General features: G+C 49.1%; 1 protein-coding gene and 1 long non-coding RNA gene across 7 annotated transcripts in view; one reads left to right on the plus strand and one right to left on the minus strand.

The window, feature by feature from the left end:
* Positions 1–19321, plus strand: part of HIF3A (hypoxia inducible factor 3 subunit alpha) — a 32219-nt gene extending 12898 nt beyond the window's left edge. For 2 of the 5 annotated variants that reach the window (XM_081215694.1, XM_081215692.1), the window contains 7 exons: positions 3716–3834; positions 4811–5001; positions 6322–6426; positions 10300–10571; positions 11690–11807; positions 13881–13962; positions 16521–19321. In XM_081215694.1, coding sequence (XP_081071820.1) covers positions 3716–3834; positions 4811–5001; positions 6322–6426; positions 10300–10571; positions 11690–11807; positions 13881–13962; positions 16521–16618 — 985 coding nt within the window. In that variant the 3' untranslated portion in view covers positions 16619–19321. Of the gene's footprint in view, positions 1–3715; positions 3835–4810; positions 5002–6321; positions 6427–10299; positions 10572–11689; positions 12370–13880; positions 13963–16520 lie in introns of those variants that run through there. The other 3 variants (XM_081215693.1, XM_081215691.1, XM_081215695.1) reach the window with 2 other exon arrangements.
* LOC308605550 lies at positions 86–9971 on the minus strand. Of its 2 annotated transcripts, none has more exons than XR_014013705.1 (3): positions 9698–9971; positions 6790–7313; positions 86–382 (listed from the first exon to the last, which is right to left on the minus strand). It is a non-coding gene; the product is annotated as an uncharacterized lncRNA (long non-coding RNA). The 2 variants fall into 2 exon arrangements; XR_014013706.1 differs by lacking the exon at positions 86–382 and adding an exon at positions 5124–5371.
* Positions 19322–20704: the final 1383 nt, after the last annotated feature.

A 20704-nucleotide genomic window follows, 5' to 3' on the forward strand; every position in this document is an offset into this window, starting at 1 on the left:
CCTAAGACTGAGACTTACAGCTTTTCTTTGAAGATTATCTTCCAGGACATGGCATTCATTTCTAAAGCCATAGGAGTTTCCCTGGGTCTTTTTGATCAAGAACAGATTCTATTAGAAAACAGAGGTTGATAACAGGAATATTCATGTAAGTCTTCATACACAAGAAAACAAGGCTGATCATCTTTGGAATGTTCTCTCCTTAACACCCTTTCAAATCAGAATCTTTGAATAACTTGTAGCCTTGGGAAGAAGTCTCCTCACTGTCAGAGCTAAGGAGAGGGGACCTGCCCCCATATCTTCCGGCAAGCTCCTTTTATTCATTATGAAGATTTGCCTTTTGATGGCCAGGTCCTGGAATTTCAATCTGGCGAGTTCAGTTTTACTGGCAGAAAATGGGTGAAGAAAGAATAGGTGTTTACTTAGTAACAGTGAGATGAGAAGCATATGGTATGAATCATGCTTAGTGCTGTGTACACACTGTGTGGCGTGCAGCTGCGTGGCTCTCTGTGCGTGCCCAGGTGCTGACACTTTGTAGAATCCATCCCTCCTCTTCCACACCTAAGCCTCCTTCCGTTGCAGTGAGCACGTGCTCCATAAAAATACAACTCACTTGCACGGGGCACTTACAACATTCCAGGCCCTGGGCTTTGTGCTCACAACCACCCCATGAGGTATAGCAATTATTTTGATCCCCATTTTTGAGGAGAGAAAACTGAGGACCAGAGAGGGGAAGTCATTTGCCTGATGTCACACAGCTAGTAAATGTCAGAGCTGGGTTTTGACCCAAGGTTGGTCAGGAGGCTGCACTGATAACCACCAAACCACACAATCTCTTATTTGCTCAAGCCAGAAACCTAGGAGTCTCTCCTGCATCCTTTTTCTCATTCCTTCCTATCCCCATCCACTCTATCCACCTCTGGGATAGATCTTGAATTTGTTTCCCTTCTCTCTGTCTCCATGGCCACCACCATCTCACACCTTGTTTATAGCATTAACCTCCTGACTGAGATCTAAAGCTGGTTTGGACTCCACTGATCACACAACTGCCGAGGTCAGGGGGCAGGTTCTGAAATACAAATTGGTTCATGTCTCTCCCCTGCTCAAAGCCCTTCTGTGGTTCTCCAGTATCCAGAAGAGAAAGCCCAAGAACCTTAAGATGGCTCATCAGGCCCCATGTGACCTGACTCCTGCATGCCTCCCCTTATCACTCCAAACTTCAGGACCTTTGCACATGCGGTTTCCTCTGCCAGGATGCTCCTCCCCCTTCCCTCCTCCTCTTTCTCCTGAATGACGCCCACTCATCCTTCTGGTTTCAGCTCAGACATTACTTACTGCGAGACCCTTTCCTGAACCCCTACAGGAGGTCATATCTCCCCATTTTCCCTTCTGGTCCTGTCCTTTTGCTTCAGAGCAGTTAAAACCATTTGTAATTATTTATTTGTGTGTTTAACCAGGCCTTCTTCCTTGATTGCCCTTTTCAAAATTGCATATCTCCTTCTTTGCCTTTTTTTCCCCTAATACTTACTGTCCTATAAAAGTGTGACGTGGGAATTCCCTGGTGGTCCAGTGGTTAGGACTCCAGTGGTTAGGACTCCGCACTTTCACTGCTGAGGGCCCGGGTTTGATCCCAGGTCAGGAAAGTAAAATCCCTCAAGCCAGCCCCACAGGAAAAAAAAAAAGTGTGACATGAGCCACAGATGTTATTTTGAATTTTCTAATAGCCATTAAAAAAGTAAAAAGAGGGCGAAAGTGGGGGCTGAGGGGTGGGGGATGGGATGAATTGGGAGATTGGGATTGACACCTATACACTAATATGTATAAAATAGATAACTAATAAGAACCTGCTATATAGCACAGGGAACTCTACGTCACTTTGCTGTGCGGTAGAAACTAATACAACATTGTAAAACAACTATACCCCCCCAAAAAAGTAAAAAGAAACAGGTGAAATTAGTTTCAATAATACTTCATTAAATACAATAATACATCACATCAATAATACATTGTTAAATCAGTAATACATTATTAATTAATGTAATTAATAATACACTATTAAGTGTATTATACATTGTAATATAGGTATACGTGTGTGTATTCTAATACATCCAAAAATGTCATTTCAACATGTAATCAATATTAAAAATTAATGAGATATTTTAGATTCTTTTTCATACTCAATTTTTTCAATCTGGGGTGTATTTTATACTGACAGTACACCTCAATTCCAACCAGCCATGTTTCAAGTGCTTCGTTAGTGGAAATATATATTTTGTAACTAGATAGATACGTTTACCAACAAATAATATCTTTTATTGAAGGTCTGTCTTTTCCCACTAGCATTTAAGCCCCATGAGAGCAGCGAGTTTTGTCTGTCTTGTGCGCTGCTGAATCTCCAGCGCCTAGAACAGTGTCTGGCACACAGTAGTTGCTCAATAAACAATGATGGCAAATACTTACATAGAGCTCACCCCGTGCCAGGCACGGTTCTATGCATTTGACATACACTAACTCATTTAGGCCTCACGACAACCTGGGGAGGAGGTACTATTATTATTCCCTCTTTACAGAAGAGGAAAATGAGGCCCAGAGAGGTTCAGCCGTATGCTCAAGGTCACACAGCTCATAAGTGGCAGAGCTGGAATTTGAATCCAGGCTGCTGGCTGCAGAGCCCTTGCTCTTAACCACTAAGTATTACTGGTTGTGTAGGAAATGTCTGTGGAATGAATGAACGCGTGCATTTCATGTGGTATGTATGCATATGTGCGAGCCCAAGCGTATAGAGCATGTGTGCATATCTGATGTATACACCTGGGTGTATATGGGAGTTCCTGTTTGTGCCTGTAAGTGCCGAGGGTGCATACACGTGTGACTGTGCGACCTTTTGTTTTTCAAGAGGGGTGGGGTGGCTTTGGATGCAGGCTAAATTGGGATGTTTCCAGCTCAGAAGGGGTGGGTGAGGATGGGGAAGGGTCAAAGCGCTGGTAGAAGGACCACCCACATTCTGACCTGGATAGGGCTCTGCAAATGAGATGCAAATGAAGGTCTGGTCCTCCACCCCAGACCCATTCTCCAGAAGCCAATTTGCAGAGAGAACATTTGAGTTGCTTCTGCAGCTACAGACTGGGGAGGGAGGGGGGAGGCAGGAAGGCACGAGGGACATAAGGATGTATTTATAAATCCGTTCCCTTGAATGTGACAAATGCCTATGAATAGAAGCTTCATAAATAAAATCTCTATTCATAAAAATATATCCCCATAAATTCTTCATATTAGGCAACATAAGAATATAGTAAGTGCATATTCCTCATCAATACATTTATAAGAATGTATTTATAAGTAAATATCTATAAACAGACTATTGCGTTCTCATGCCTTTCACTCTCCCTGCTCTCTGCCCCTCATGGCCCCTCAGTCTCTCCTCTCTCTCTCTCTCTCTCTCTCTACCCAGGCTGTGCTAAATGCCAACTCTTTTTTTCTGCCTTTCCTTCCACAGAGGGAGCTTGGGAAGACACACTTCACTTTCTTTTCAATGCTATTATAATAAAAAGCATTCAACAAAATTTAAATCTTTAAAACAAGTCATTGTGGCAAATTATTTTCTGCACAATGCCCACCAGCCCCCGGATGAGACTGCCCTCCTCTAACAGGACATCATATGTGGAGGCTGCCAAGCACCCTCCCTGACTCCCACTCCCCTTTCTGCCCTGTACCCCAGCCGGGTGGAAGAGACCGAAGTGGTGCTGTCCCTGGAGCAAACGGAGCGACACTCTCGCAGACACGTTCAGCGGGGCACCCCCTCTCAGAAGGATGCCCCTAATCCTGGTGACAGCCTTGGTATGGGGCAGGGCTGGGGCTGGGAGGGGTTGTGTCCCCAGGATGCTCGGAAGAAAGCCCAAGTGCCTTAATGCCACTCGCTTGGCCCTGTGTGACCTGCTTCCCTCCCCTTCTTACTCTCTGAGCCACACCAGCTTCCTTAGTGCTCTGGGAACAAACCAAACTCTTTCATGCCTCAGGGCCTTTGCACATGTAGTTTCCTTCGCCCAGAATCCCTTCTCTCTTCCCTCCTCCCTCTTCTCCTCTGTCCCCAGGATGATTGCTTCAGTCTTGTTGCTCTCTGCTCTGAATCCTGCTGTGGCTTCCAATCGCCCCCACTTTCCACTTGTTCCGTGCTCCCACTTCACTGTTCTTTGGCTTCCGGTAATCTTGACCCTTCCACGTCTGGCTCCTTTCTACCTCTTCCTTCTCCTCTGCTTAACACCCCACCCCCTCCAATCCTGGATGGATGAGCTTCCCTCCCGGTTTGTTCTTCACGGCCTCACCATCTCCAACCTGTTGCTGGCAACCCATGCTCCTGGGTGTGGTAATGAGGTCCCCCATCTCCTTTCCTTTTTTGGCTTAGAACTGGCTCAGGGCCACATCTTGACCTCCAGGGACCTTAGAATCTCCTTGAGGATCATGGGCCAGTCTTTTCTCCTAACATGACAGCCCCCCAGGCTGAATGTTATTCTGTGCCACCGGAGAACCGGGTCAGTCACGTGCCATGGTCCAGCCATGTCAATTTTAAATATTAAAACATTTCCCCACCGTTGGGCAATTGCTACAGTCCCCAGCCTACTGTGTGCCCTCACCCCATGTTAGCCCCTCCAGGGCAACTGAAGGGCCAGCAGGAGTTCTCCAGGACTCAGCAGCACTGTGAACGGGGTCTATGCTGATTACCTAGTCAGCTGTGCTCCCGGGGGTTGGCAGAGGGCTCTACCCCTCAGCCTTGGGTGACCATCCTGTGTCCTCCCCATCTTGATGTGTCCTGCAGACACCTCTGGTCCCCGGATCCTAGCCTTTCTGCACCCCCCTGCCCTGAGTGAGGCCGCCCTGGCCGCTGACCCCCGTCGTTTCTGTAGCCCTGACCTCCGTCGCCTCCTGGCACCGATCCTGGATGGGACTTCAGTAGCCGCTACCCCCAGCGCACCCCCAGCCCCACGACGCCCCCGAAGTCCTCTTCCGGTAAGCAGTCCCCTCCACTTCAGCCCTCAGGATCTAGGCTGTTTTGGTCTTTGGCTTGAACCTTGCTATTCTCTGGGCCTCAGTTTCTTCATCTATGTAGTGGAAAGGCTGGGATGAGATGGAGTCGGGGGTTCCTTCAAGACCTAGATTCCAGATTCTTCAACTGTTATCTGGACCAAAACCTAGGATGTTTGGGACTGGCGTGGGTGACCCCCTCATTGCTTGTGACCAAGCATCCAGGTTTTCTGAAGTTTGAATTCAGAGAGTCCAGAATGTCTAATGTCTTAAACTGCACAAACCTGGATTCAAATCCTGACTCTGCCATTTATAGCCATGTTACCCTGGACAACTGGGGCCTCGGTTTCTTCACCTGTAAAATTCAGATAATAGCAAGTAGCCACCTCATTGGTTATTGTGAGGGTTCAGCGAAATCATTCATGAGAAGCATTTAGAAAGGCTTCAAGAGACCATAACGGTTACTGTTTTCACTTAAGAGTCCAGATAGTCTGACCTTTCACTCAGGGGTCCATATTATCTGGTCTTAACTTTCCTTATTCCCCCCTTTGTGACCCCCCCCAAATATCTTCTCTCCACCAGAGAAATAGACTGTGACCTTTGACCTCACCCTTTACCCTTGGGAAGCTGGACTGGGCATTGTTTTCCTCCAGACTCCAAGACATGTAACCCCAGAGGGCCAGAATATCTTGGCCTCAGGCTTTGGTCTCTTGAACCTTTGATGTTTGCTCTGTCAATCTACACCCAGAGGGACTTTCCTGGTGGCGCAGTGGTTAAGAATCCGCCTGCCAATGCAGGGGACACTGGTTCGAGCCCTGGTCCAGGAAGATCCCACATGCCACAGAGCATCTAAGCCTGTGCACCACAACTACTGAGCCTGTGCTCTAGAGCCCATGCACCACAACTACTGAGCCCGTGTGCCGCAACTACTGAAGCCCGCGCGCCTAGAGCCCGTGCTCCACAACAAGAGAAGCCACCACAATGAGAAACCCGCGCACCACAATGAAGTGTAGCCCCCACTCGCCGCAACTAGAGAAAGCCCACATGCAGCAACGAAGACCCAACAGCCAAAAATAAATAAAATAAAATAAATAAATTTATATATAAAAAAAATTTATACCCAGGCACTCAGACTTTGGAACACCCAGGTGCAGAAACTCACATTTGCTATTTGACCCCTTTGGTGTCCCAGCTGGCTGACATTTGACCCTCACTTCTACCCCTGAGCTCAAATGTTTAGACTGCCTTACTGCTTAACATCTCCCAGGCTCAAGATTTCCTTAAGTCTATTCTCTCTCCCCACAGGCTGATCTCCCAGATGAACTACTTGTGGATGTGGAGAATGCACACAAACTCTTTGCCTCTGGGAAAGACCTTGAGGCAGTGGAGACAGATCTAGATATAGCTCAGGTAAGGGCTGGCATGGAAGGAACAGTCTTTACCTCTGGGTTCTGGGTGACATATCTAAGTTTTAGAGAAGGATGGTGGAATGGTTAAGGGGATGAGTGGATGGATGGATAGATGGGTCATTGAATTCACTAGGTGGATGATGGTAGAGAGATGGATGGGTAATGCTTAGGTATTTGGATGGATGGATGGATGGACGGATGGATAGGTGATGTATGTTTGGATGGGTAGCTGGATAGATAGACTGTTGAATGGATGATAGATGGATAATGTTTGGATGATTGATGGTCTGGAGAGATAAATGACAGTGGCATGGATCTATTAGCTATATATCACTGTGTAACAAATTACCCCAAAACTCAGTACCTTCAAACAAACATTTATGGGACTTCCCTGGCAGTCCAGTGGTTGAGACTTCGCCTTCCAATGCAGGGGGTGCAGGTTCAATCCCTGGTCGGGGAGCTAAGATCCCACATGCCTCGGAGCCAAAAAACCAAAACAGAAAACAGATGCAATGTTGCTACATATTCAATAAAGACTTTAAAAATGGTCCACATCAAAAAAAAAACTTTAAAAAAATCCCCAAACATTTATTATGTCACACAATTTCTGAGAATCAGGAATCTGGGAGCAGCTTAGCTGGATGGTTTATTCTGAGTCTCTCATGAGGTTGAAGTCAAGCTCTCAGTCAGGGCCATAGTCATCTGGGGCTAGAGGATTCAATTCCAAACTCACACACATGGTTGTTGGCAGGCCTCAGTCCCTCACTGGCTTTGGCTGGAGGCCTCAGTTCCTCACCATGTGGGCCTGCATAGAGGCTGCCTAAGCATCCTCACAACATGGCAGCTGGCTTCCCCCAAGGCAAGTAATCCAAGAGACAGAGAGTGAACCTAAGACAGAAGATGCAGTCTTTTATAACCTAATCTCAGAAGTGACATACCATCACTTCTGCTGTATTGTATTGGTCATACAGGCCAACCCTGGTACAATGTGGAAGGCAGCCACAAACACGTGGGAACACCAAAAGGCAAGGGTCATTGGGATTTATGTCTCTCCATCACACAAAACTCACTCACCCCCTCCCAAGTCCCCCAAAGTCTCTTCCCACTACAGCATCAACTTTAAGTCCAGAATCTCGTCACCTCAGTCAGGTCTGGGTGTGGCAAAGCACCTCAAATACACTTCCTCTCAATCTGTTGGTCTGTGAACTAAAGAGACAAGTTGTCTGCCACACACGTACCCAACATCCAGTGATGGGACAGGCATAGAATAACTGCCAAAAACACTCCTATTCAAAAAAAGGGGAAAGGAGAGCATACGGGTATCACCGGTCCATAGCAGTTTTGAAATCCAGTTGGGCAAATATCAAAAGTTCCTTGGTCAGAACCCATTCTGACTCAAAAACATCCCAGGAGTTTTTCTCCATGGTTCTTGGCTCCACCCTCTGGGCTCTTGGCAATTCACTCTGAGTCATCCTTCCTTTTTCATAAAAAGGTAACATGTATTTGCAGCTGAGTGGTTTTTGTAACCTGCTTCCTGCTTTTAGAACTTTGATGGCCCAAAGTTCTCTTTTCATTTTGTACCATCTCTGTCCCTTTCAGGCCAAGCTGGCAGTGCTTCTGTTCATATAATTCTCTTAAAAAAAAAAAAAACTTTGTATGTCTTAAATGAATCTCTTTGGAGTTCACTCCATTAGACAAAAGCTGTACCCACAAATCTCTGAGATAAACCCTTCTCTACCTTGGGCTTCTGTTGAGATGGCTGAGTGACAGTGCCCTGAGGTTTAACAGAAGCCCTATTGGTTGATTGGGAAGACCTATGAGGCACATCCTTAAACCCTAGAGTACCTTTTGTCTGACTGAGGATATTCTAGGCACCACCTTTTGTCTTTCTGAGGTCTTAACAAGGAATTTTATAAACACACCCTGGGCTTAATCTTTAGACCATGCTTTCCTGAGAGTGCCCTTCTTTGCTCAGAAACCATTTCTTAATTTTAGCATCACTTGCCATCTGGGGAGTTCCCAGAGTCAGCCAAACCCAAGGTGAGGGGCACAATCCTCCAGAATGTCAAGTCTGCCCAAGACTTCTGACGTCAGCCACAAGTTTGGGGGCCCCCAGGGCTACCCTCATTTCAGAGCAGCTGCCTACAAATTCAGAGACTCTCGTGGGCTCCCTCAGGTTTTATAATTTACTAGAACTAGTCATAAAACCAAGGAAAGCACTGTATTTATGACTACAGTCTTATTATAGCAAAAGAATATTATAGCCAAAGGAAGAAATTCATAGGGTAGAATCTGGGACTGGGAAAGTCCCAAGTTCAAAGCTTTCATGTCCCCAGGGATGGTATTACCCTCCTGTCATTGATGTGTGGAAACATGCATATGGAATACTGGAAGCTCACCCCAGCTTTGGTCTCCAGAGTTTTTATTGAGGTTTCATTGTGTAGGCATGATCAATTGAGTTATTGCCAACGTAGTTGAACTCCATCTCCATCTCCACCTTCCCCAGCACACACACAGATTTTCCGTGGAGGTCAGGCTGATTTCATGTGGCCCAAAGCCCCAGCCCTCAAATCCCATGGTTGGCTTTTCTGGCATAGAGAGTCCCCATCCTGAGTTGTCTTGTCAGAATAAACTATCAGGTGTGGTCCAAGGGGTCCATCACGAGTAGCCAAGACACACCTATCACTTGGGAAATTCCAAGGGTTTAGATGTCACCTCCCAGCAGCCAGGACAAAGGCCGAACCTCTTTTGGGGTAAAATTCTTCACTACACAGGGAGGTTGAGAATTTTCAAGCCCTTCAAACCCCAGCTCCTTCCTGTTTAACATTTCTTCCTTTATCTTTTCTCTCCCTTTGCTTTTTACTCCAAGTAAGCAAGAAGAAACCAGGCAGCCCCTTCAACACTTTGGCTGGAAATCTCCTTAGCTGGATCACCCAGCTTACTAGTTACATTTTCTACTTTCCACAAAACTGCAGGTGACAGTGTTGCTAAACTTTCAGCCACTTCCCAGCAAAAATCTTTCCTCCAGCTTCGGATAACGTGTTCCTCACTTGCCTTCAAGCCCTCAGTGGCAGGCTCCTCATGGTTCAAATTTTGACTAATGCCTTGTTCAAGGCAATCTAGGCCTCCTCGAACGGGCCCTTCAAAGTCCTCCAGCCCTTGCTCACTGCCCAGTGCAAAAGCCCCTCTCCCATTTTAGGTTTTTGTTACAGTCACACCCCACACTTCTTATCAAAATCTTATTTGCTATCTATTTCTGGATAACAACTTACTGTAAAACTTTGAAGGTTAATACAAGCGTGTATTACTTCACATACTTTCTGAGGGTCAGGGGTTTGGGAGTCACTTAGCTGGGTGGCTTTTGCTCAGCATCTCTCATGAGGTTGCAATCAAGATGTCACGCTGGGTTGCAGTCATCTGAAGGCTTGACTGGGACTAGAAGATCCACTTCCAAGATCCCTCTCTTGGCTGTTGGCAAGAGGTCTGTTTCTTGCCATGTGGGCCTCTCCAGAGGGCTCCCCTCAAGAGCCAGTGGCCTGAGAGAGCACAGCAACACGAAAGCCACAGTATCGTTACAACCTAATGTTGGAAGTCACACACCATCATCTCCTCAATATCCTATCGTTACCAGGTCAGCCCTAGTCACTATAGTAGGGGACTAACCTAAGGTGTGAATACCAAGAGATGAGGATCCTTGGGGGCCATCTTGGCAACTGGCTACCACAGAGTCCTTCTACCCATTTTACAGATGAGGAAACTGAGGCTCAGACTCTTGACCTCAGGCACACAACTCAGAAGTGGTGGAGCTGGGACTCTAGCCCGGGTCCACCCAAGGCCAAGGCTCATGCTCTTAACTCCCTCCTGCCCTCCGCAGGACGTCGATGCTCTGGACTTGGAGATGCTGGCCCCCTACATCTCCATGGATGATGACTTCCAGCTCAACTCCAGTGAGCAGCTACCCAGGGCCTACCACAGACCTCCAGGGGCTGTTCCCCGGCCCCGTGCACGGAGCTTCCACGGCATGTCGCCCCCAACCCCTGAGCCCTCCCTGCTGCCCCGCTGGGGGAGTGACCCCCGGCTGAGCTGTTCCAGCCCCTCCAGAGGGGACCCCTCAGCATCCTCCCCCATGGCTGGGGCTCGGAAGAGGTGAGCCACAGTAGAGGTGGGATATAAAGAAGTGTAGAGGGAATTCCCTGGCTGTCCAGTGGTTAGGACTCCGCGCTTTGACTGCTGAGGGTGTGGGTTCAATCCCTGGTCGGGGAATTAAGATCCTGTAAGCAGTGGCGTGGCAAAAAAAAAAAAAAAAAAGAAGTGTAGAGAAGGTCCCTGACCCCATCTTTCTCCTGCCTCCTACTTCAGCCTCACCCCTCATTATTCCTCCTACCCTGACCTCTGCTCCAGCCAGGCCCTCAGTGTCCCCAGCACATGTCATGTTTGTTTCAAACTTTATGTCTTTGCCTAGGCTGTGCCTTCCTTCTGGAGCGCCCTCCACTGTTCTCACTGTTTATCCAAATCCCACTAGTCAACCACGGCCCTCTCCTCTAGAATATATTTCTATCTGGCCTAGTAACAATTTTTGTCATAGTTAAGAGGACATTGCCACGGTGTCAGGGAAACTGTCTAGAACTAAGTTCCCTAACACCTTTGAATACCTGTTGAAAGCCATGGACCCTTCCCAAGAAGATTTACACACACACACATAGACACATGATTTCGCATATAATTTCAGAGGATCCATGTCCCCCTTCCAAAGATGTTACACTACTAATACTCAAGTTTTTGCTCTCCAGATTGTAGGCATGTGCCCATTTAGTCCCCAGGGTGGTCTCATTACTATCCTTATAAGGTTTTCATGGATACATCTCATTATTTTCCAAGGCTTTCAGTTTGGAGCTGGATATACAGTGGGTGCCTAATAAAGATTTGTGAAGTCAGAGAGGGAGGAAATGAGTGAATATAGTAGTTGGATGGATGGATGGATGATGGATGGATGGGGGAGTGGGTGGCTGAGTGGATGGATAGATAGGTGGACGAATGGAAGGACAGACGGATGGTAGTTGTATAGGTGGGTGGGTGATGGATCACTGGATAGATGAATGGGAAGATGGATTGGCAGATGGATGAATGGATGGATCGGAGGGTGTATGAGTAAAGGAAGAAATAGGTGCTTGGGGGAGTGAATGAACGCTCATCACCTGCTCACACGGGTGCCCACACCTGCCCAGGTTTGCTGGGTTCTGAGATTCTTGCCTGTCTTCCTCCAGGGCCCTGGCCCAGAGCTCAGAGGACGAGGCAGAGGGGGCGGAGCTGCTGGGAGTGAGACCCCCCAAACGGTCCCCCAGCCCAGAACCCGAAAACTTCCTGTTGCCTCCCCTCAGCCTGGTATGTGTGGGGATTTGTGGGATTCGCTGGCCCTCAGAACCCAGCGGGCTTAAACCTAGTTTTTATAGATGGAAAAACAAGAGAGGCAGGGCCTGGCTGAAGGTCAAATGGATGGTCAGCCATCCAGCTAGGGCTAGGACCGTGATCTGCTGGTTCAGGCAACAGGTGTGGAAGGGCTTTGCAAATAGACATAAGTTGGTGGTAGGTGCTAAGAAGAAAAAATAAGCAGGGTAAGGGGGGAAATGACAAGGGTGACTATCTCTAGGAATCTTCTCTGCTCCCATGGAACACTCCCTCCCAAACCTAGCACAGGTCTTGGCCTTGGATTATTAGTGTGGCTTTAAGAGTACAGACACTAGGGCTTCCCTGGTGGCGCAGTGGTCGAGAGTCCCCCTGCCGATGCAGGGGACACGGGTTCGTGCCCCGGTCCGGGAAGATCCCACATGCTGCGGAGTGGCTGGGCCCGTGAGCCATGGCCGCTGAGCCTGTGCGTCTGGAGCCTGTGCTCCACAACGGGAGAGGCCGCAAGGGGAGAGGCCACAACGGGGAGAGGCCCGCGTACCGCAAAAAAAAAAAAAAAAAAAAAAGTACAGACAGTAGAGTCAGACTGACTTGGGTTCGAGTCCCAGGTCCATCACTCAGTAACTGTGAGAGCTTGGGTGGGTGACGTCACCACCCTCAGCCTCAGTCTCCTCATCTGGGAAGTAGCAGATAGTTACATTTCATAGGACTGGCATGAGACTTAATGAAATCAGGCCCTTAGCTGCTCCTTAGTGGGCTATTGATAAATGGGCGAATAAAAACCAACCAAACAAGAGCAGCACCTCGGGCTCCTCACTCTGAACAGGGCTGTTTTTGTTTTTTTTTTTTTTGCGGTACGCGGGCCTCTCACTGTTGTGGCCTCTCCCATTGCGGAGCACAGGCTCCAGACGCGCAGGCTCAGCAGCCATGGCTCACGGGCCCAGCCGCTCCACGGCACGTGGGATCCTCCCGGACCGGGGCACGAACCCGTGTCCCCTGCATCGGCAGGCGGACTCTCAACCACTGCGCCACCAGGGAAGCCCCATCAGGGCTGTTTTTGTTTGTTTGTTTGTTTTGTTTTTTGCGGTACGCGGGCCTCTCACTGTTGTGGCCTCTCCCATTACGGAGCACAGGCTCCGGACGTGCAGGCTCAGTGGCCATGGCTCACGGGCCCAGCCGTTCCGCGGCATGTGGGATCCTCCCAGACCGGGGCACGAACCCGTGTCCCCTGCATCGGCAGGCGGACTCTCAACCACTGCACCACCAGGGAAGCCCTGAACAGGGCTGTTTGAATGTGAGAGTATGGTTGATAATATCAACAGCTCTTATTTATTGAGTGCCTACCATGTGCCAGATGCTGACTGCACAAAGTGCCTTGCATGATTATTCAGTCCCTACAGCCACTCTTGAAATATTATTATTATTCTTCACATTTACACATGAGAGGTTAAGCAACTGTATCAGTCAGAGACTGGACAGGAGACAGAGAACACGTTCAAATGGGGTGTTGAGGAGAATTTAGTAACAGGACTGTTGGCAAAGGTGTAGGCATCACCCTGGGGCTAGCAGCACCATCCCTAGCCTGAAGGCACAGGGCAGAGGGGTGGCCACTGGATCCTGGAGAGAGTAGGGTCCACCTTGTGAGAGCTGAAACCTTCCATGGAGGGACACAGCCAGCCCAAGACGACTCAGCAGGGAAGCAGCTAGAGGATCAAATACCCCTTGTCTTCCTCCTCCCACCTGCTGGTACCTCCCATCATGTAAACCTCAAAGGAACACACAGAGCAAGGTTGCACGTTGACGGAGTCCACACGCACAGGTCAGCCTGCTGGGGCACCAAAGAAGGGGAAAACAAGGCTCTGGAGGGACCCACAGAGGACATCTGGGACAGTGACTCACCCGAATTCACACGTCCAATAAGCGCCACTGAACACCACAGTGCCCGTAACCACTGCCCTATCCTGCCTCCTTGGATATGATGATGATGATGATGATGGTGATGATGATGGTGATGATTATGATGATGATGGCGGCTTTGTCTGTGTCCCCTAGAGTTTCCTTCTGACAGGAGGACCAGCCCCAGGGAGCCAGCAGGATCCCAGCACCCACCTCCTAGAACTGAATGAGCCCCTGGGTGAGTAGCAACCTGGGTAGACAGAGAGGCTCTGGGTCCCCTTCTCCTGTGGGAGGAGCCTTTGATGGCTGAGAGAGGGTGGGATGATTCTGAGGCTGGTGGGGGGCTGTCTGTGCCTGGACATGACCTTAGTGGAAACAGGCAGCCCTTCCCTCTTCTCAGGGACACTGTGGGAGGAAAGAGAGGCCCTGAGGGAGGCAGGGGCTGGCCAAAGCTGTCCCTTGAGGTTGAAGCTGAGCCCGGGCCTGAGTCTAGGTCTCCCGAAGCCTGTGTCTGATTGTCCCTTGGTCATTCCCAGCTGTGTGGCTTTGGGAGATAGTTTCTGCTTCTGGAGTCTCGGTTTCCCCCTTCTTGTCAGTGGGGGCCTATTTTCCGTAAGGAAAAACCCCAACGAACTTTTTGGCCCACCCAATATAAGAGTTCATACTGGGCTTCCCTGGTGGCGCAGTGGTTGAGAGTCCGCCTGCCGATGCAGGGGACACGGGTTCGTGCCCCTATCCCGGAAGATCCCACATGCCGCGGAGCGGCTGGGCCTGCGAGCCATGGCCGCGGAGCCTGTGTGTCCGGAGCCTGTGCTCCGCAACGGGAGAGGCCACAGCAGTGAGAGGCCCGCGTACAGCAAAAAAAAAAAAAAAAAAAGAGTTCATACTTTAAGGAGATGTTTTGAGGACTAGAGGAGATGCTGCCCAGGAAGAGCTTAGCACGAGACCTGTTTCACAATAAATGCTCAAGAAATGTCGCCCTTAAGGTGACGCTGGTTCCAGACCACCCCCCCCCCCAAACCCTGCAGAGTATGAGACAAGCTGCTTTGTCTGTGTTGCTCTCATCATCTTCCAGCACAGCTATGAATAGCCATAGCTCCACCTGAAACCTGCAGGCATTGGCCATGAGGGAGCTTTCCAAAGCACGAATCTGACCCTGGCCTTCCTCTGCTCAAAGCTCTTCTGTGCCTCCCTAGCACCCTTCAGAGAAAGATCAGGCCCCTCATCTTGGACTCCAGTCTCTGCAGGGTCTGACTGTTGCCTCGTCTCAGACTGCACTCCGCTTCACATCCTCCGTTTCAGCCACAGTCACTATCCTTTAATTCATTCTTTCCTTCATGTGTGTAACAAATATTCACTAAACACACAGTAAGTGCCAGGCACTGTCCTAAGAGCTGAAGACAAAACTGGGAACAAAACACACGGAAACCCCTGCCCTCATAGAGCTGACATGCTAGTGAGGGAGACAGTCCAGAACAAAGAAACAAATGCAATAAAGAGTACACGTGATGAAAAATAGTGCTACTTGGGAAAATAATGTGTGCAGAGGAAAAAGAGTTCTGCGGTGGGGGGATTTCCATTTTAAACAGTAGGATTAGGGGTGGTCTCATTGAGAAGGTGCCATTTGAACAAAGACCTGAAGGAGGTGAGGGAGTGAGTTGTGACAATTTCTGGGGGAAGAGCATCCCAGGCAGAGGGAACAGCGAATGCAAAGGTCCTGAGGTGGGAGTGTATCTGTCTTCTATGAGGAATAATCAGGCCAGTGTGGCTAAAGCACAGAGAAGAGAGGAGAGAAGCAGATTCCACAGGGCCACTGTGGGGCATTGTGAGGACTCTGAAGTCATCTTGCTTGAGGAGGCTGCCTCAGGACCTTTGCATATGCTGATCCCACTGCCTGGAATGCTTTTCCCTCCATTCTTTGTCTAATTACCACATCCTTTAGATCTCAGATCAAATACGACTCCTTCCACAGAGCCTTCCCTCATTTCCCAAGCTATGGTTTGAAACACTCATCACAGTCCACATTCACATAGGAGTTTGTTACATTATTTGATTACTGTCTGTCTACTCCTCACAGGGCAGGGGTCTGGCCTGTCTTGGTCACTGTGCTTCACTGTGTGTGCAAGGCTGGGCAGTGGCTGGGTACAGAGCAGGGCCTCAGTACATATTTGTAATTGAAGAGCTAACATTTATCTAGAGCTCATTCTGTGCCAAGCTTTGTGCTAAATCTGTTACATACATGATCCAATTGACGTCCCTCACTGGAATGTCAGCCCCGCGAGGGCAGGAAGTTTCATTTATCCTGTTCACTACTGTGTCCCCAGTGCCTGGCACCCAGTAGGTGCTCAACAAATATTTTTTTGAATGAGTGAATTCTCATGAATGAAGTAGGTCTAAGTATCCCTGTTTCCCAGATGACCACAGCTCACTGGGCGCTGTTCAAAGCACTTTACATGGATTCACTCATTTACTCCTCACTGACAGCCCTGTGGGAGGCAGGGGAGTTATTTTTGTTAGCCCATTTTACGGACGAGGTAACGGAGGCACAGAGAGGTAAAGTCACCTGTCCCAGTTCATACAGCAAGTAAATAGCAGAGCCTGGATTCAAACTCAGGTGGCATCTGGTTCCAGGCTTCTTAACATCTGGACACCTGAGATTCAGAGAACAGCACTTGCCCAAGATTTCACTCCTATTTGAATCCGGGCATGCCTGCCTCACCAGCCATGCTCTTAACTGTCTGAAGACGGGTTGGGGTGATAACTCCCCACTGGTTTACCTTCCATCTTCCCCCACAGGCCTGGGCCCCTCCCTGCTCTCTCTCTACCCGGACGAGGACACCGCCCAGCCCAGGAGCCACTTTCAGCCAGCGGCAGGCTTGGCCCAGGCCAACTGAGCCAGGTCCTCTTCCCACCTCCCTTCTCCCCCGACAAGAAAGGACGTCAATCATACTCCAAGCCGGCAGCCAATGCACAGGATGGAGGTGCCGGGAGAGGGGTTCCCTCTCTCCTCTCGGTGACCCCCGCCCGCCTCAGGCCTACCTCAGTCCCCACCCCTCTGCCTCACCCCCACTGCCTGGGGGTGCTCCGGGGTGGTCTCAGCTCAGTGACCTCTGGGAGGGGGTCCCTGGCCCCCTCCTGCTTCTCTCAGGACTTCCCTTGGGGTTCTCAGTACCGGTTACCTCATCCTTTTCTCCAATTCTCTTGGCTTTATTTTCGGTAATTAGGGGTGGGGGAGTTTGGGGCTCAGATCTGCATTTCTGGGCTTGGGGGAGTATTGATAACCATAAGCACCTTGCTTTCCATCCATCTTCCTTTCATTCTTATTTTATTTTTGTTGCTTTCACGATATGTTTTTCATCGCTACGAACTGCCTGGGGTCCGTAAGAATGTGGGACTCTGATTTTCCCACCAACTCAGGTGTCAATGGGGACGGGAGGCCTCTGGGCCAGACCTCACCTCCGGCGACTCCTGATTGAGCCCTTAGCCTCCCAAGCGGCCACCCAGCTCTGCCCACCCCTACGCTCTGGACTTCTGCTGGCTCCTGCCTGACCTGGACCCCGACTCCATAGGTGGTCTTCCTATCCCAGGTGTAGCTTCCAACCTCTGCTTGCAGACCATACCACCTCCAACCCTTTCTGGTTCTAGACCACACAGCTTTCGACCTACTCTGGTTCTAGACTATGCCACTCCCGGCCTTCTCTGGTTCTAGGCTGCGCAACCCCCAACGTGGTCTGGTTCAGACCTTGCATCCTCCAAACTGCTGTGATTCCGGATCTCACTGTCTTCAGCTTTTTCTCCTTCTGGACCTCACAATCTCCAACTCTATCTTTCTACTTCACACTCTCCAAAGTTGTCTGGTTCTAGGCCTCACAACCTCCAACTCCCTCAGGCCTAGGACCACCAGAACCCTCTGGTTCTAGAGCTCACTCTCCACCTTCCTCTGGTTCTAGAGCTCACTCTCTGCCTTCCTCTGGTTCTAGAGCACACTCTCCGCCTTCCTCTGGTTCTAGAGCTCTCCCCACAGGTCTCCCTTGTTCTCAATGGTGCATGCTCCCACTCCTGCTGATTCCAGCTCTTACAACCAGATTTCTTCTGATTTTGGAACCCCACATCCCCAAGCTTGGAATTGGCTCTAGTCTTCCTGATCTGTAATGCATTTTGTTCCAAATCTAGACTTTGTGATGTCTCAATCATTTTGATTCATGGTGCCCAGCTCATCCCTTTTCAACTCCACACTCGAGACTTGCTTCTCCCATCAAAAAGAAGTAAAATGGGTTTCATGTCTTGACCTTATGGGTTTCATGTCTGGACCTTTCAGAACCAGACACAATGTTCCAGTTCTCTTTTGCTCTCGACCTCATTATCGCTACCACTGACTGGTCCTGGACTATACAACCTTTACACTTTGCAATTTCCAGGGCCCTCTGATTCCCGATCTGATGATCTCCCTTTCTTCTGGTTCTAGTAATGGGCTTCAAATGTCTTCTGATTCCAGACTTCGTCCTATAAATTTCCTTGGTTCTAAACTTCACAATCTCCAATTCCCCCTCATTCCACATCTTATGACTCCAAATGATACCATGTATCTAGAACTCAGCCTTCAAACATCTTCTGATTACAGACCTTGCCTTATAAATTTTTCTGGTTCTAGACCTTACAGCTTTAAATTCCTGATTCTAGACCTTACAACTCCCAAATCTCTCTGGTCCTAAAACTTGGTCTTCAGACTTTTTCAAATTCTAGTCCTTACTCTGTATCTCTGGTTCTAGACCTCACAGCGTCCAAGTGCCTCTGATTTCAGATCCAAATTCTTCTGGCTCTAGAACTCAGCCTCCAAAGGCTTCTGATTTTAGAATCTGGACCTTGCCCTGTAGATTCCTGTAGTTCTGAATCTTAAGACCTCTGACTCCCTCACTCCAGACCCCACCCTCCTAACTCTATTCTGGGCTTCCCGCCCAACTCAACTTGCTCTAATTACTACTCTCTGCCTTAAGTCTTCCGATTCCAGATCCCTACCCTCCAGGTCCTTGAGCTAATGGACTTCATGCTCAAGCCTGTCCATTCTCAGTCTCATATCCCTAAAAGTTCTGTCCTAGAACCCCCTCCCTCCCCACCTCAGCCCTCAGATATGTACTTACTATTACTTAACCCCAGGTATCTGGGGAACCTGGGGCTCCCTCACAATCCAGGTGACTTCCCCAGCCGCACAGGCACACGCACAGCCCTATCTGCATATCACGGGGTGGGGAGAGAGGCCAGGACTCCTCAGTACTCCACCACCACCTATGTGTCCCCGTCCCCTTCCCCCAACCTTCTTTCGACGATGGTGCTATTCTTGGTCTCCCACAGGAAAAGGCCTCCCTCTCTCAACCCAATTCACCCCCTTTATGGAAGGCACTTCTCACTGTTTTGTCAAGGGATGGCCTGTCCAGATCGGTGCTATGAGGGGAAGGGTCTGACCCCTCCCTCTCTCAGCGGGTGACCTAGGCCCTCTATGGAGGGAACTGTGTGGGCTGGGGGAGGGGAAGGGACTGGACCAGCCATGCTGGCTCTGAAACCCACTGATCTCTAAACCCCCATAAAGATCTCACCTTGGTAGGCACCAGAGCCCTGTGTGTTGACTCATCTGTGGGGTCGCTTCAGGGGGTGTGGGTGCACCGGGTGATTGGGTGTCCATGTCACTTTGTGATATAGGTCTGTGTAACGTTGTGTGTCTGGTGATGTTTTCATTCTGTGTGGGTCATTGTGACATAATTCTGTGAACCTGTGTATGGGGAGGGTTGTAATTCCTCCTACATGTGTTACTGTCTGGGTGAAATGATTCAGCCTTATGTGTGTTTCTTATTACTTTGGATTTCTGTGTTCCTGAGTGTAGGAGGCATTGCGATTTTTTTTTTTTTGTACCTGTGTGTTGTCTGTGTGGTGTTGTGATTCTGGATGCATGTATGGGACTGTTTGACGGTATAATTCTGTGTACTGTCTCTGTGACATGATTCTCTGTACTTGAGTGTGTATGTGTGCGTGCGCGCAGGTGCCAAAGAGAGATTTTGTGTCTACAGGTTCATGTGTGGATGGGTGTGCCTGTTCTGTCATGCCACCCTCATAACCCCTCTCCTATGTTCCACAAAGTAATCTTTTCAAAGGAAGAAAACCACTTTTAGGAATTCCTTGGTGGCCCAGTGGTTAGGACTTGGCACTTTCACTGCCATTGCCCGGGTTCAATCCCTGCTTGGGGTGAACTAACATCCCGCAAGCCACACGGTGTGGCAAAAAATTAATAAATAAATAAAAATTAAAAAAAAGAAAAGAAAGCCACCTTTAAGCCTTCGCACTTGCTGTTCCCTCTGCCTTAAATGCCCTTCTCTCTTCTCCCCTCTCTTCACCTGCTTATCTCCTACTCATATGTTAGATCTTGGTTCAGACATCCCCTCCTCCGAGAAGTCTTCCCTGCCTACCTCAGCTGGGTGAGGTCCTCCCACAACCTCCTGAGAGCTGCCCGCCCCCCCCCAATCAGCTCTAGGTACTCTGTCCCACTTTGAGTACTTATAACGGAGTGGATATAAAAAGTACTTACACTGTGTCAGGCCCTCTGTCACTTTACTTGCGTGATCTTATCAAACTCTCCTCTAATCCTATACAATAGGCAGTCATTATCCCCATTTTTCAGAGAATGAAACTGAGGTTCAAAGAGGATGATCACTTGCCCGAGGTCACACAGCAGGGAAGGGCTGTGCTGGACTCGAATCCAGGATCCAAATCCATTATGGCATTCTTCCCACACACACCAAAAAAAAAAAAAAAAAATCTAAAAAATCTAACCCCCAGCGTAGGCTCTGGAGCATACAGGAACAGTAGAGTAGGAATCAAGAGCACAGGAATTAGGTGGGACAGGTTCAAGTTCTGGCTCTGCCACTTTCTTATTGTATGACCTTGGGCAAATACGTTGACCTCTGCAAATCTCAGTGTCCTTATCTGTAAAA

Source organism: Mesoplodon bidens (assembly GCF_964165515.1).
Source record: "Mesoplodon bidens genome assembly, chromosome: 18".
NCBI classification, from domain to species: Eukaryota; Metazoa; Chordata; class Mammalia; order Artiodactyla; family Ziphiidae; genus Mesoplodon; species Mesoplodon bidens.